The 15,567-nt window shown below is 43.0% G+C and overlaps 1 protein-coding gene across 1 annotated transcript; it reads left to right on the top strand.

Moving 5' to 3' along the window:
• The first annotated feature begins 757 nt into the window (after nucleotides 1–757).
• On the top strand, nucleotides 758–15,224 carry LOC122614433 (putative uncharacterized protein DDB_G0271606). The gene is made up of 5 exons (XM_043788995.1): nucleotides 758–1,640; nucleotides 9,853–9,898; nucleotides 11,579–11,711; nucleotides 12,831–12,949; nucleotides 13,224–15,224. Coding segments are annotated over exons 1-5 (2,301 nt in total). The 5' UTR covers nucleotides 758–1,638.
• The last annotated feature ends 343 nt before the right edge of the window (nucleotides 15,225–15,567 follow it).

Below are 15,567 nucleotides of genomic sequence, written 5' to 3' on the forward strand. Positions count from 1 at the left end.
CCTTATTTATGGTCACTGAAGTTAGGCGATCTTTGCATTTGGTCTAAAGAAATTATAAGCTATATTCAGGATTTTGCAAAAAAAAAAAAATCGATTTTATAAATGTGTATAAATTCCTAGTTATTTATTAATGATCTTGATATATTTATGATAGATAAACTTTCCTTAAAAACTATACAGTATATTTGCGTAGTTGTTGTTTTTGAATTGCATATAGAAATATATATCAGATATGCAATAAAAGGTGGTAAAAGCATTGCATTGTAACTCCGTAACTTCCTAAATACTTTGACCTCCAACATGAACTGCTGCCATGAACCTAGAAGCTTTTGAGAACGGCCTGCTCCACTTGGGAGATTTGGAGTCGAGCCCCATGCGATCCGCAAGGAAGTGAGAAGCGGGCGAGGAATTCCGGACCAGCCTTTCCGCCGAGCCATCTATCACCCGCACATGGACATGTCTGCGACTCGACTCGAAGAATTTATAACGACAAACTGTGAATGCGCCGAGGGATGAGTGGCGGGGGCGCAGGCGGGGGCGGGGGCGGTTCGAAGCGGGAGCGAGTGCGAGTGCGAGTGGAAACGAGCGCGGGACGAACGCGGTTGGCCGGATTCGGATTGTCGGGTGGACGGATGGTCGGATGGTCGGATTGTCGGCGTCGTCGGTGGAGGTTCGGTTCGGTTCGAGGCGACGACAAACGCTAGAGCTCGATGTTTGACGACGCTCAGATTCAGATTCAGTTTCTTTTCACCTTTCGTCGGTTGTAGATCGCTGCCAGCGGAAGCAACGGATAGTCAATAGCCAAGTCCCAGCAGACACCCAGCACACCAAATGCCTTGGAAAATATTTTTGAAAAATTCCAAGTCACAATCGAGAGCAACAAATGCGTTCGAGCCAGATTAATTAGCCAGAGGTGAAAAGTGCATTGCGCGGCTACAGATACTGATTTTGTTTTAAAAATCGCACACCCAAAACCAGTTAAAAAAACACAAGCGAAATATATATTTTCGAGTGCCCCAGTGCCAGTGCAAAAAGAAAATAATAAAGTTACCGCAAAATAAATCAAATTTTGTGCAACGCGAGGAGAATACACAAAAGATATATTCGAATAAATACAACTAATAATATCGTGTCGTCGTTGCGTCGCTGTTGACAAAAGTGCAATACAAGTATATACACCCAATAATAATATATTTATTACAACCAATTACATATTGTTAATCAAAAGTAATAAAATACGCAAATCAAGGCGAAATATCGCATGTACGTAACATAAAGTGCGGTTGAAAAAATACAAATTGCAAGAGTAACGAAAAGCGAAAAACAAAAACCAAAAACTGAAAACCAAGCAACACGCCCGTATTTGATTGCATTTTTTTGCGGTGTAATTGTAAATTTGTTGACGCTGCTTTTCTGCCCAAAGTATCAGATTCGGATTCGCCGTACACATCCACATGCATATGCGAGTTTACAAAACTTCTGATTTCTGAATTTCCGCTCGGACTCCCAACTCAGCAGAAAATTAAAACTCTTTCGTCAGTCAAATGATAGACTCGCGACGATACTACGCACAAACCCATGTTGGATTATAATTTATACCCTTAAATTTGGGGGCTACAATGCGGCCAAAAGTATACGATGTAAGTTTTGAATCTAGTTCTGAGCGTGACTCAATGTTCTTTGCATTATTCATGAAAATGATAACATTTTAGTTCCTAAAAATCCCAATAATCGCATAATGTTTCCGAGACTGTCTAGTATATAATTTTATGAGGGTTCCTCAAAATGCTTTATAGTCATGATAAATTTATAGAGGTGCTGAAATTATAGTCGTTCTATGGAAATGGGGCTGATTGGTTTAAGTAGTAAACCAAAATGGCGTGCTATTCAAGGTATTCAATATTTGGCAGGTTATAACTTTTACAAAACGAGGTGCTTTCATGTTTTCTTGACTATTTTATACATATTACAAGGTTCGCTTTAAACATGATAAGAACTCTTTTATTTTAACATCTTTTCCTCGAATACTGAGTGTTCTTAAACCACGTGCGAAGGCAAAGAGTGGAACACGCCATGCTCAAACCAACAACGGATGCAAACCATGCGCAATCCAAGGAGTAATCCGCGAATACCATGACCTGTGTGGTTCGCTCCCTTTGCTTTTCGCACAATTCCCACACAAACACAGACGCAACTATAAAACTAATATATGTTGTGGACGGAGGGCTGTTTATCAGGCGCAGCGCCATTTCACTTAAAAAACAATTTCCAAACGCACATAAAAAGCACAATTATATGTTCGAAACAAGAAATGTGAAATGTGCCAAAGACCAAGTTCAGTCCGAGTCCGAGTCTTGGTTTCTGTTGCTGTTTCAGGTTCAGTTTCGGTTTGCGTTTCAGGTTCAGGTCCATAATTGCCGTTTATAACTTGTTATGGCACCAACACATGCAAACTGTCAGGATAAATCAGCTTGTGTGTGTGCGCTCCGTGCCACTGTGTGCGTACAACCCCTTTTTCGAAAAACTTTCGAGGGTTTGTGGCGTGTTCTGTGATCAGGACATTTACCTGAGTTATAAATCAATTGCAAACGCGCCAACCCCCGTTTAAAATCATTCGCGAAACTCGCAAAGAAAAGCGTTAACCTAAAGCCTTTAATACCGATTAAGACAGAGTAATTGTTTCTAATCTCAATCACAATTCCCACCTAAGTCCAAATCATAAACGAGTTCAACCATTCACAAGGCAAACAGCGCCACGCCCCATCAGAAATATTTTCGGAGAGACAGACGAGACGATAAGCGTCGCGTTCTCCTGTAAAAATAGACAATATTTGATTTGATACTTCGAATTTGTTTTTTGTTTTCTCCTTTTATTAATTAAACGGAAATACGCGCAGATAACACCCGAGAGCACAGAACTTATGGGCTTGGTCTAAATCGATTGATAAGCACGAACGGCAGCGGTGCTTTTGTGGGCCCAAAGAAGATCCATTAGGAGAAGATCATCGAATGGAACCCCTCGAATTATATACATTAATCTACACCCTCGACTCGAGGGTTTTATTGAAATTTATGATTTAGCCACGAGGCACGAGCTCAAATGCCAAAACATCATAAATACATCTGTGACTGGGCACATATTTGTGTGCAGCTTTGATTAATGCAATCGAGAAACCCAGAAACCGAGTCTTGCCTCATTTGTTACCGTTAATGGAGGCCGGACAACCTTGGCCAAGTTAACTGCACTCTTTTCTGCCATGACTCGTAGGAAAATCACCAAGTTCAACGAATAAATATGTAAATTCTAGTTTACACTCATGTCCTAGAATTGTCAAAACGCGACTATGATAATTACTATTAAAAATATTGAATTATCATCAAACGTGTCAGTTTCCTGGTTAATTGCAAAAGGTTGTAGACTATACGAAAGTTTGAGGAAATTAACAGACCAACAAAAGTTTGCTGGCGCCCAAAGCCGCTAAATAAAAATATAAAAAAAATGTCACATCCAAGTTTATAATTAGGTTACGCGCGGTTGGAAAAAGCTGTATACACGAAAAGTGGGTTGCGAATTGTGGCTTAAATAATTGGGTTCCCAAACAAATGACGCCAAAGCCTGAAATCGAGAAGCAGCATTAGGAAACGTCCCCAAAAGGCACGTCCCTCAGTGCCCTGCACCCATTTCGCAGAGATAACACGGCGATGATGTATACGTAGGTCAGCAGCATATAGCTTATAGAGTATATCAAACGATTAGTCACATTGGCAGCTGGGATCAGAGGTTTATAAGTAATCCGCCGACGGCAAAGCCGCGTCACAAGTCGCGTCTGCATTTGTTTATCACTATCACACAAGAGCGTGGAGAATTCGGTTAGTGCATTCCGGGCACACTTACGATTTACCAGCACCTGTACGATTCAGCTCTGTCTGGATTATGGAGGACTTGCCCGGAGAGGAATGGATTTGGAGGGCGATAAGCCCACGAACTCACCGCACGCCGCAGATATCTCGATTGGCTTTTTGGCGATCTTCGATTTGCAATCGATTTAATCGAACTTTACGGCTTTATGCCTTTATGTCTTTATGACCAGCTCAATGCCAGTGACTAAGTGACTAAGTGGCCAAGATCTGGCCAAGCCAACCCCCATAAACCCGTGATCTGAGCCGCCAGCCAAGTTCTCACCCAGTTGAAAATGAAAATAAAAGAAAAAGAAAAAAAGCGAATGGAACGAGTTCGTCACTATCTTATCAGCAAAGAACACGTTCAAAATATACGCCACGGCGTACTACGCGTACTACGTTCATACATATGTACATACATACTGGTCTATATCTGCAGAAAGTCGTATGTATATATACCAAATAATAACAATGCGCCAAAAAAGAACCATGCGGCCGTCAAGTGTTTATAGTTTGTTTTGCTTTTTCGCACAGCACCGCAGACCCTAACAAAAAGCCCCTACCCCAAAGTTCGGCCCCTCGAAGGGATCCATGAAATTTTACTACGCTTCGCTGGTGCTTTACAACTCTACGATAAGTTGGCTTTCCTTGCAGGCAATCGAAAATATTTGCTCAGAGCGACAGGGACGGCTGATTAATTGTTCAATTTATGCCAAATATTTGCATTGGGCATCACAGCTGCACACCACGATTGCCGCTGCACCTGACCCACAATGCTGGCCATTGGTTGTCTTATTGGTGTTGTGTTGTCATTGTTGGCTCAGTGTTTCGTAAAAGGAACAACAAAGACAAAACCAAAAACACACCCACTTTTGGAGGTCCCATGAAAAATCATGGGAGATAAAACGCATCGAAGTTAAGTTTTTGATGAATTAGAAAGTTTTGTATTTTCGCCCAGAGGCGTTTTTCTCTGAATCCCCAAACGCTAATCAGCTTAGCGATTGATTTATCTTTTCGGTTTATTGTCTAGCTGATTTATTGGCAAGCGACTATCGCTGGTTATCAGATATTTACAGTAATGTAAAACGGGCTTTTATAGAACCATAACGCTCGATAAGGTGCCCGATTTCGATATATTCAGCGATCCGCTTTAAAACCATATCAAATGTATTTGCTTAGCCATTTAAGCTGGCAATTTAGCCGGAATGAAAAGCGAAACACGCGTTTTCTCCCCAGTTCAGGTGCAAGGCAATTACTATTTACTTCCAGAAAAGGTGTCATATTTGAGTAGCCCGCCGCTCACAGCCCTAGACAAATTCAATGGATGCACTTGCCTTTATGTTTGCCTTTGCCTTCAACTCGCCATCGTCTCATCGATTTCGTCGCCATTCGCCCATCTGCCCATCTCTTTCTCCCTTCTTCCAGCCCCTCTCTTCTAGCCCCGTCTCTTTCGCACTGTCTGGGCGGTGTTGACACTTTGGGAAAGTTGCTGTGCTGCTGCTGAATGGCCAACAAAGTATATTCGCTGCCACTTAAGTAGCCCGGAATTATCAAAAGGGCTGAGAGCGCAGGGCCGAAAGCCGCTTATCACCTCCGACGGTGCAGCTGTCCTGGTGGCGAAAATCGCATTAGATACAACCCTCTATAAAGCGGTATTGTAGTCGGAAAAGGGAGGAAAAGGGGGTGGCCACACCGAGCAAAACACGTGATGTTTATAATCATTAATAAAGTTAACAATACCAAACTGCGTTCAATGCGAACCATCAATCAAACCAACAGCCAAACAATTAATGTTTATTAACAGCTCAAATGCACAACACTTTTCCTAATATTTACTAAACTAAGTTGCAGGCCTCTTCACAAGGGTAGATCTTCGCTTGAGTGTCAAATAATTATTGCAGAACCCATCGCCCTTTCGCTCAGTGCATGCAAAGGTGAGCAGGGCGGCTTGCTAATGAGGCGAGATTTGTGTGGCGGCACGTCGACTTTTTCAGCATTCCAGCACTTTTCTGCCATCTCCCCCGCAGCCTTGACATCAAATGATTCGTCTCCTATATATATCTACTGAACAGTCTGAAAACAACATTAGCTTATCGCTGGGGTACACTGAACTCTCACGGATTCCCATTCCCGTTCCCAGTTCCATTCCCATTCCCAGAGCTCTGGTGGTGGTGGTGCTGCCTGCTCTATTATATTTGGGGCGTTGCTTTGGTGGCTACAAGTTCAAGGGGTTCTTGGGGCCGAGGGGGAAATAACCGAGATGAATGGCAAAGAGCACTCTTGGTGCCAAAAGTATGCAAAGTTTTTGGCATGCTGCTGCTGCGAGCAATCTCGAGTCTTAACTCTTAATTAAAGTAGTCTGGAAAGGGGCCAAGAAGTGTGCGCAAATTACTTAAAGTAATTTTGGTTTAAAGATTGCGTTTCTTAAATTGGTAAAAAGTATTATGAAGTACCTTTAAATAATTGGTATTCCTTTGAATAATATTTACTTATAATGTCATAGAACCTTTTGGCATTTCCTGTCAAAGTTATTTTTATATAACCAACTCCAACTCTTGATTTGCATATTGTTCTACATCTCAAGTCGCATTAAAATGCATACTCCACATTCCCAATCCGAAACTGAATCCAAATCTGAATCCGCATCCGATTCAAATGCCACCTCCCACTGCCTGTTGCAGTTGCAACTGCACTCGCTGCTGTGCGCATTCCACATATAAATATTTTCAAATAATGCCCACCAGCTCGGCGCCCTGCTGCAAAAACAATGGCAACACAAAACTGGCAACTGTCGGAGTCAGTTGAGTACTTGTGGCACAAAGTACGTTTCGCAGCCATCCCTTCCAGTTGGAACTTCATTAAGTCGGCGCAGAGCACAGAGCAAACACGTAAAGTTGCAGTTGCAGCCGGAGCAATCGGGGGGTTTGAGGATTTCGAGGGGTTACGAGGGGTTTCCGAGGGATGAGGCTTAGGGTTGCTCGGCGAAAAGCGCAAGGTGGATGATGTAAGAGTATTAAGTAACAGCCAGTTCCCCGTTCGAGCCACCCCTTAAAACAAAGGAAAAAATTGCATTAAGTGCAGCCGGGTAACAGAGCAGGCAGAATAAAGTAAAAAACTGCACAAAAAATGAATGCACAGGGGTGCCCACCATCGTCATCATGATCGTTCCCATCGTCATTACCATCGAAATCATTCGCACAATTGACAGCATAAAATTTCACACCAGAACACGTGGCAACGTGGCAATGTGGCAATCGAGAGGGAAAATCGGGCAGTTGCAGGACCATAATTACACGAAGGATTACCCGCAACACAGCACGTGCCCGCAATCAAAGTACAATGCTATATGCTATCACTTTCCTCGCTGACTGACTGACTATCTGGCAAATCTTTGTGCCAATTCATTTTTGTGTCCAAATACTTTATGGCCTAATCTAATCGGCTGCGCATTCCGCAGATGCCATATGTATTTGGCTTCAATATGAGTACGACGAACCACGGGGCACAATTATGCGGCTATAAGTGAGCTGGAAGCAACAAGTGTTAATGTGTCCATAGACTATACATAGTAGATGCCAACACGTGCCCCGTTCTCGAGAGTCGGAGATTCGAGGCCCAAACTAGTTTGCATTCGATTGCAATCGAATGGGAAATTAAGAGACCCACTGCTTAGCATTTTATCGTTCGATGCGATCGCGGCGAAGCACTTGGAGTTTAATTTTAATTTTAGTTTCCAGATTTATAAGTATGTACATATGTACATATTCATATACAGTCGGTGGCCGAAAGCCAGTACAATCGAGTGGACAAACTAATTAAAGGCCTGAAAATGTCGCCGGCGATTAGATTGCACATGTCGAATGTGGTCGCTGTGACGTCGATGGTATTACGAAAGGAGGTTCCACTGTTTCGACTTCGAGACTTGTGAATGAAAGCTCCTCGTTGGGGTGGTCCAAGCAAAAAAAAAACAAAACAAAAAACGGAAAATAAATAGAAAAGAAATAGAAAAGTGTGAGCACGTAGCGAAAGGAAAACTCTCAATCGAAAACTATTGCTGTTCAGTATGCAGAGCACACTATTCGGAGGTGCAGGGCTCCTCGACATTGCGTAAGCCAGACCAAGGAAACTGGGCACTCACCAGTTCACCAGAGACCCTTTGGGCTCCGTTCTGGGCTCCTGTCTGCATACCAAATAAGGTAATTATGAGTCGCAGAAGCGGACAAAAGTGAAGCACAGACAGAGGCGACTGGCCATAGAAGCGATATCGAGTTACATACATGGGAACCGCCGATGCACGCGGAGAAATACATGGTTAATAGCGGAGATATATTTCTCATGGAAATTACACATGGATTGCACACTATTTATTCACTTGCAATACAGCTTTACTCTCCAAAAGCGGAGTGAAAGGTATCTTAGTAGATAACTACTAATGGTAAACTGATGAGCAATCTAGATCTAAATCTCTTCTGATTTCACAATTTATCTATAACTTTTGTCATTATTGCATAGTCAGTTTGATAATCTTGAAAAAGAGTTTGCTGGGTTTTTCTCTCTGCAAGCCGCGGTTCATGCGTTCGGTCCTTTTGTCTGGTCTTAGAGAACTTCTGAACTTTGGAAGTTTTGGTTTTGGTTTTGGTATTGGTTTCGGTTTCAATTTCAGTTTTGGTTTTTTATGTTCTGCGGTTGCCAGGCCTCGAAAAAGGCTTTTCTTTTTTGTCTAACTACCTAACACAAGTTGACTGAAATTTCGTAAGCTACTCCTATTGATCTGCCAGCCGTCGTAGAAAAGCCCTGCAATAATTTACTTAGAAAGCCGCCTAAGCATAAATTGCAAGAGCTTCAGGTCAACTTAATTGCCAAGCAAGCAGCATCGCAAAAAGAAATAATAAAAGCGTTTGAAAAATGTTGTTCCTTCGACGGGCATTGTGAAATTTCATTGAGAATGTGTTGGCCCGTGTGTGTTTGCACGTTTCAAATGAACCTTATTGTCTGCTGTGAAATTGAAAAATGATAAAAATCGCACGCCACCAGGCATTTGATTTGGCTGAGTTCTCGTTGGCTTTATTTTCATTTTCGGGACTGCCCACTGAGAGGGTTAGGGATTCGGATTCTGATTCGGATTTGGATTTTGGTTTGGCACTAAGGGCCCTTGCCAAGTCGCCTCCTCCTGGGGCAGTTTTAACTTTTGACTCTCGTTCGTTGGTTCGTTCGTTGCATATTGATTTCTCGAGCTGGATTCTTTGCGTTTTCACTTTTCAAGCGCAGCGCAGAACGCAGAGACCTTCGTCTTAAGAAACCACCCTTCTGGGTCTTGAGTTCTTTTCTTGTTCGGTGTTTTTTTTAACTTTTGCTGTTTTTGTAGTTCAGTTCAGTTCAGTGCTAAGCTGAAATCAATGACCTTTTGGGCCCGGGGATTAGTTGGTCGGGAAACGAAATATGCAGTGCGGAAAGTACAACAAAATATGGCAAGACTTGTTCGGCCGAATCGATAAAATACGAGTAAAACAAAAAACAAGGGGTAAAAAATAAAGCACATTTTCCTCTGGCGCTTTCCGAGTGGCCACTTGTGGTCACTTGTGTGGGGTGACATTGAGCCGGAGGCACTGGAAGGGCTCTCCATGGAAATCCGATGGATACGTGCCGCATTTTTTGTTTAAATACATTTTTAGAGATCTCACGATCGGCCGTAAAATGACTTAATTGTTGTTTAAGACGGAAGTTCGTCTCGGAAAGCAAGTAAAAAACAAAAAACAAAGAAAAAACAAAACGAATAAAGTTGAAAACAAATCAATAAAAGCAATAATAATCATTAATAATAATCTGTAAGATTTATGCAAATGTCTTTCCTTTGAATCACACTCATCTCTTATTTATAGTGGCTAGCGTAATTTTATTGTGAATACTATTGAACTCTGATACTCATTTCGTTTATATTTCGCTTACTTGCAGGTTCCACAAGTTCATGCCCAATGTCAGGACTATTTTCATACTGATGGTAAGTTTTTGTCCCACTGTGACTACAGTGATTTCAATTTTTACGACCTACGTTACTGTATATCTTAGCAAATTAATGGGTTATGAATAAGTTTCGCAGGGGATTTCTGCGACATAGCATATCTTAATATTTTCCTAGAATAGTTTGGGCAAAGCCTTGATCCAGTTTTGCTTATTGGATGGCCAAAAACCAAAAACCATCTGGAAATCTTCAATCCTCAATCTCAATCGAAAGCTGCCTTGCTTTCAACACAACACACTCTGAATAATTATCTTGAGAAATGTCAAAATATTTTTATTCGTTCGAGAGATTGAGTGTGTGTAATCGAAATCGGAGTGGGGGCGAAGCAATTCGGAGTTCGGAGTTTTGATATGGGAAGCGTGTGTACATTGGAGTGGCTCTCGGTTTTGTGGGGTCTCTCCACTTGAGGCGGCCCATAAAAAATAATAATTATTATTATTATGATTATGATTATGGTTGTTACACATACACGCCATTCACGGGGCAACGTCATTGAACTATGGAAAAGGTCGCACGGAATTCTCAATTTTTTCTCTTTTAATTTTCTGTTTTTTTTTTTTTTATGAGAAGTGCAAACAGAAGGCCTCGCTCTCCTTCCATCCATCTAACCGAAAAACTGACACTCTGTCAACTAGATGATGGAAAATACATTTGAGGCATGTCAACCACTTGCACAACACGATACGAGTGCTTAAGTCCCGATAAATCGATCGGCACGCGTCGATCTCAGTGCTTAGGTCAATTTGTTTTGGATTGTGTCCACAGCCCCATCGCTTACCCAGCCGAAAGTCCTCCTAAGCCCTCCGCTGAAGTCCAGCGTTATTTTTGGCCATTTCCCCATAATAATAATAATGGCTAATAATGGCTCCTGGTCGCTTTTGGTGCCGTGCGGTGAACGGTGGACGGTGAACAGACCTTAAAGACGATATGTTCGATGATGTATGGCGATGGTCCGATCTAAGCCCCGATAAATACTCGATTTGCACTCGCCCCACTTTAAATGTCATATGTCTGGCCCATTCGCTTGTTTTGCTGATTTGCATATTTCTTTATCTTAGAATAGTTGTGATATCATACGGGCAGTGGGTCGCGATTCGGTGGTCCAAAGGTCGAAAACGTGCCGTTGATGGTGGGCATGAGACATACACGTGTCAGGTGGTGAAATATATAATTCTGGCAGCTTGCCTTCGGTCAGGTGATTTCCCAAGAACAAGAAGAAGTTTCCTCGAGCCACGCAAATGAGTCCGAATCACATGCAGATTCCACAATCATTCCTGCAAATTCCAAGCAATTAAATTCCGTAATAGGACATTTGCTTCCTATTTAAATGCATGGGAACGAACTAGCCGTATCTGCAGAATGTCAAAGCTTAGAACAACATATCCCATTGAGAAACCAATTACCTGGACTACCATAACACCACCGTAATGGCCAGTTGGCAGTTGGCCTGCGGGCCCAACTTTGACCATGACCATAAAAATTTTGTGTCGCATGTGCGGGGCGGCGGTGTAGTAAAAAGCTCATCGTATTAATGGAAATTTATGGGGCAAAAAGGGTTACTCGGGGCGGGATTACGGGATTAGTGGCCAGATGTGGCTGTAATGCAGATGAATCGTCCATTAATCGAGGCTCTCTCCTCTTTCCTCCTCCTTTTTGCAGACTTTTGTGGTTGCTCTTGCGATGCCAGCATGCGCCGCGAAAAATGTTTTAACATTGAGCAAACGCAGCGATCTTGCGCTGCACATCAATTCGCACGGCAAAGTGACCGCCGAGAACATATTGCGGACATATCGTAAGTATTACTAAAATATATATATAGATACCACTAAAATATTCCGAACTGAATGCGAACTGGGACGGCTCTTACTCACGCGTCTCGCGTTCATCAATTACCATTGGCATTTAAATTAAATTGGCATTTACACAAGTACTTCTACAGATGCGTGCGTTTGCAGATAAAGTCCGGCCCCCCTAAAGCGAACCAATACTTAATGTAAAGTAAAATACAACTTTTTATAGGCATATAATTAGAGCTTTTGTTTGACTTTGTGATTTCATTAACTTTTAACTTACACCATTCTGAGTAGTGCCATTTGAAAAAGTCCAAGCTAGCCAATTTGGCCTGTACCGTATATCTTGAACTCTGTCTGGGGCTGGATCTCCGTCTGTGGCTGTGCATATTGTGTGCTTAATTAAATTATTGGTAATTTAATATTTGATTGATGTTATGAACCGCGCCGAACGGCGCCCATTGCGGTTTCGCATTTGTTTTGTTTGTCCGGCCGCTCTTAATTTATTCGGAATTCATTTGCTGCGGTTTCCAAGCCTCTGGCTCTGGAGCTGGAGCTCTGAAGTTCAGGAGCATTCATTGTGGGTTGATGACTGAGCGAAAGTGACAAGATCAGGCGCCGCCTTGCGTCACTCGTAAGTCCAAGGGATTTCCAGCAATCCCAATCCCAGTCCGATGAAACGGAAATAAAATTGTCAGCACGGCATTTTATCTTATCGGGCAGCAGGCGCTACTGGGGCAATATGATCGATTTGCCGGGTCTTCGAAGGTCTTTCCTGAAGATCCGAGTCCAGAGCCTAACACAAGCCAATTCGATCGGTATTATCAGACCTAGCTCAATTTCAGGGTTAAAACCTTTCGCCCAGTGACTCAGCGCCGGTAATTGACTGGGGCGATCTATTGATTTCATCAAGTCTTCCACTGAAAAGGCACGTAGTTTCATTCTAATCAAAAGCCCCTTCATAACTTTATCAAAAACCTTTCAATTAATTGGGTTATCTGTAGGCGCTTCAAGTGGTTCCAGTTCCAGTTCCATTAAATATTTACACAATAGCCACCGCATGTTTGTTTGCCAATAATTAATTAAATTTCGGATTTTGTCCTATCTCCCTTTCCCTATAGAATACTTCACTATGGAAGCTGTCAACGATGTGTTCAATGTGTTGGATTTCAAAATCACCATCTATTCGGCGGATGTAGACTACTATCTGTGCTTCCATCACGGCAGACTGGTTGGAAAGGTGAGTTCTCGCCAACTGCTATATTATAGTTCATAAGATTATGGTTAATAATCGTTGGCAGAAGTTTAATAGGTTTCTACGATTATGATAAATAATAAATTACATTTTTCAACTTCCTCACTTAAAATGTTTTTAATTAGGAGATTAGCCAGCTTATCTGAATAACTTTTGGGATTTTGTTTCCATTTTTGAGCTCGGGAATACTAATTATTTGGCTACTAATTTCAAGTCCATACTAAGTCCTCTTTCCCTCTTGTTATTTTTTATTCCATAGAGAAACGCCACAAAGGACTGCCACTTTAAGGAGGGAATATTCATGGGCAATCAGAACTTCAGCAGCGCCTATAATCCAGCGCTGCGTGTGGGTTTCAAGGGAAATTTCAAGCCAATTGGCCTGAATGATTTTTCCAAGCCGAAAGTGATGAAGAAGGCCATACTGTTTTTCTTTCCTCTGAATGAGGAGAAATTCAATTTACATTTGGCAAAAGTGCTGAGCAGCAGCACCACCACCTCCACCACAACCACAACAACTACAACAACTACATCAACCACAACAACAACAACACCACCACCCAGTACCACAACAACAAGAACCACACCAACTAGCCCAGTGGCGGTCACAAAACGGACGCGTTCCAAGTCGCGTCGCCCAACAAGTATTAATAGCAATAGTAGCAACAGCAATAGCCCTGACAAAATCGACAGACACAACAGTAATAGCCTTAAGTCCTACAACCAAGCCAATAGCAACAACAACAACAACAACAATAATGAGCTGGATCGGCAGCAGGAGCGGGTGATCTTCCAGAGGAATCACAAGTTCCATCGCCGCCAGAAGCTGCAACAAAAGAAGCGGCAGCTGCAACTGCAGCAGCAGCAGCACCGCCATCGCCATCGGCACTACGGCACAGTGGGTGTGATGGCCAAACCGCAGCCCAAAAACCTGGAGGGGCCTCACCATCACAACAGCCACAATGCCACCATACTGGAGCGGCGCAGACGTCGCCGCCTGGAGCGGCAGCAGCACAAGTTGCAGCGCGAGTTGTGGGAGCGCGAGCAGCGCGAGGCGGGCGACAAGGAGCGGGAGCGCGAGCGGGTGGAGCACCTGCCCAAGGCCACCTCCTCGGCCTCGTCCTCCTCCTCCTCCTCGTCGACGGCCACCTCGACCGCCCTGACCGCCACGGCCGCCTCGCTGGCACCCAGCGCCTTCAATCTGGTGGCCATCATGGCGGCCAGTCGTCGCAAGCGAGACAGGCGAAAACGCTCGGCGGGAGCAACAGGTGCCGGAGCGGGCGCAACAGGTGCAGGCGCAACAAGGGGCGGGGGCAGCAGCAGCAGCAGTGCGCCCGATGCTGATATGCAACTGGTGGAGCTGCCCTCGCAGCGATTGCAGCAGCAGGATGAGCAGCACCCACAAAACGAATACTCAAAACCATATGTTAATAGTAACTTAAACTTAGATCTAGACCTAAACTTAAACGTAAACGTAAAGCAACTAATTGATAGTAATAGCGATAGCGTTAATCATGCAATACCTGCCTTGCCAAAAAACTACAACTACTTGTACAGTAACGAGCATTATAATTTGAATACTAAAAGTAGCACGACTGATTCTAGTAGTTTAGACGATAGCACTAAGTTCGATAGTCCAAATAGCCATAGCCATAGCCATAGCCCTAGCCATAGCCACAGCGCGTTCAATCAGAAGAATATTGACAATAATCTTAAGCAATTAACCGATCGAATTGAACTTGCCTCAGCCGAAAGCCAAGTTGAGACAACAGTGACCCCCGAAGGTGAGACAGAGACAGAGACAGTTACTACCGCAACTGTTGTGCAGAATCGCAATCATATTGATGCTAATAATATAATCGACGATGGCTACCCGAACGACGAGGAGCACGGAGAGCAGGTTCTAGAGAAACTTCTTCGTGGCCTCAGGTTGCAACAGCAACAGCAACAGCAACTGCAACAGCAGGAGCAGCAGCAGCAGCAACAACCTAATATTGAAAACCCTAACGAAAATATTAATGTTGTTAACAATAATCAGAATCATAATGATAATGGGCTGCTGACAAACAATAACCATAATAGTAATTACAATGAGCAATTTGCGAATGACGATGAAACGATACGAATTCAAAATAATAAATATGAAACACATATAGTACAATACAAACATGCGGTATTTATTTGGCAAATAGTGGGGGCAGCTGTGAAAATTCTGGCACTTTCAGCACATATATTACTCGATATTATATCGAGGATTAGATAAGTTTGGTAACAAAGTCTGTGAAAGTCGCTGAAGTAAGTATTTTGTTACCTTATTTTGTACAGATCTATGGAATATAACAAGGTTTCTTCTGACGACATGATGTACGTGTTTTTCCCATCATCTCTGGTCTGTGAAAATGTTTCCCCAAGACCATCTCGCAATCCGGAAACATCTATGGCCACATTTCTGTGGTCACCCAATTCGGCTATTCATACTGCGCATTCCGGCAAATCGTACAAAAATCGACTGGGGAATATCAAAACATAATTCGAAAATCGTGTAACAATTGATAAGAATCTACAACAATGTGACAATGTGTAAATCTCCTGACTGCCTGACCTCA

Source organism: Drosophila teissieri, chromosome 2R (genome assembly GCF_016746235.2).
Source record: "Drosophila teissieri strain GT53w chromosome 2R, Prin_Dtei_1.1, whole genome shotgun sequence".
Classification (NCBI taxonomy): Eukaryota; Metazoa; Arthropoda; class Insecta; order Diptera; family Drosophilidae; genus Drosophila; species Drosophila teissieri.

Bases quoted from the DNA above. Each gene is read 5' to 3' on its own strand.
- LOC122614433 (XM_043788995.1), top strand. The intron at 9,899-11,578 runs GTAAGTTTTTGT...TCCTTTTTGCAG, and splicing joins GGACTATTTTCATACTGATG to ACTTTTGTGGTTGCTCTTGC. The intron at 12,950-13,223 runs GTGAGTTCTCGC...TTTATTCCATAG, and splicing joins ACGGCAGACTGGTTGGAAAG to AGAAACGCCACAAAGGACTG.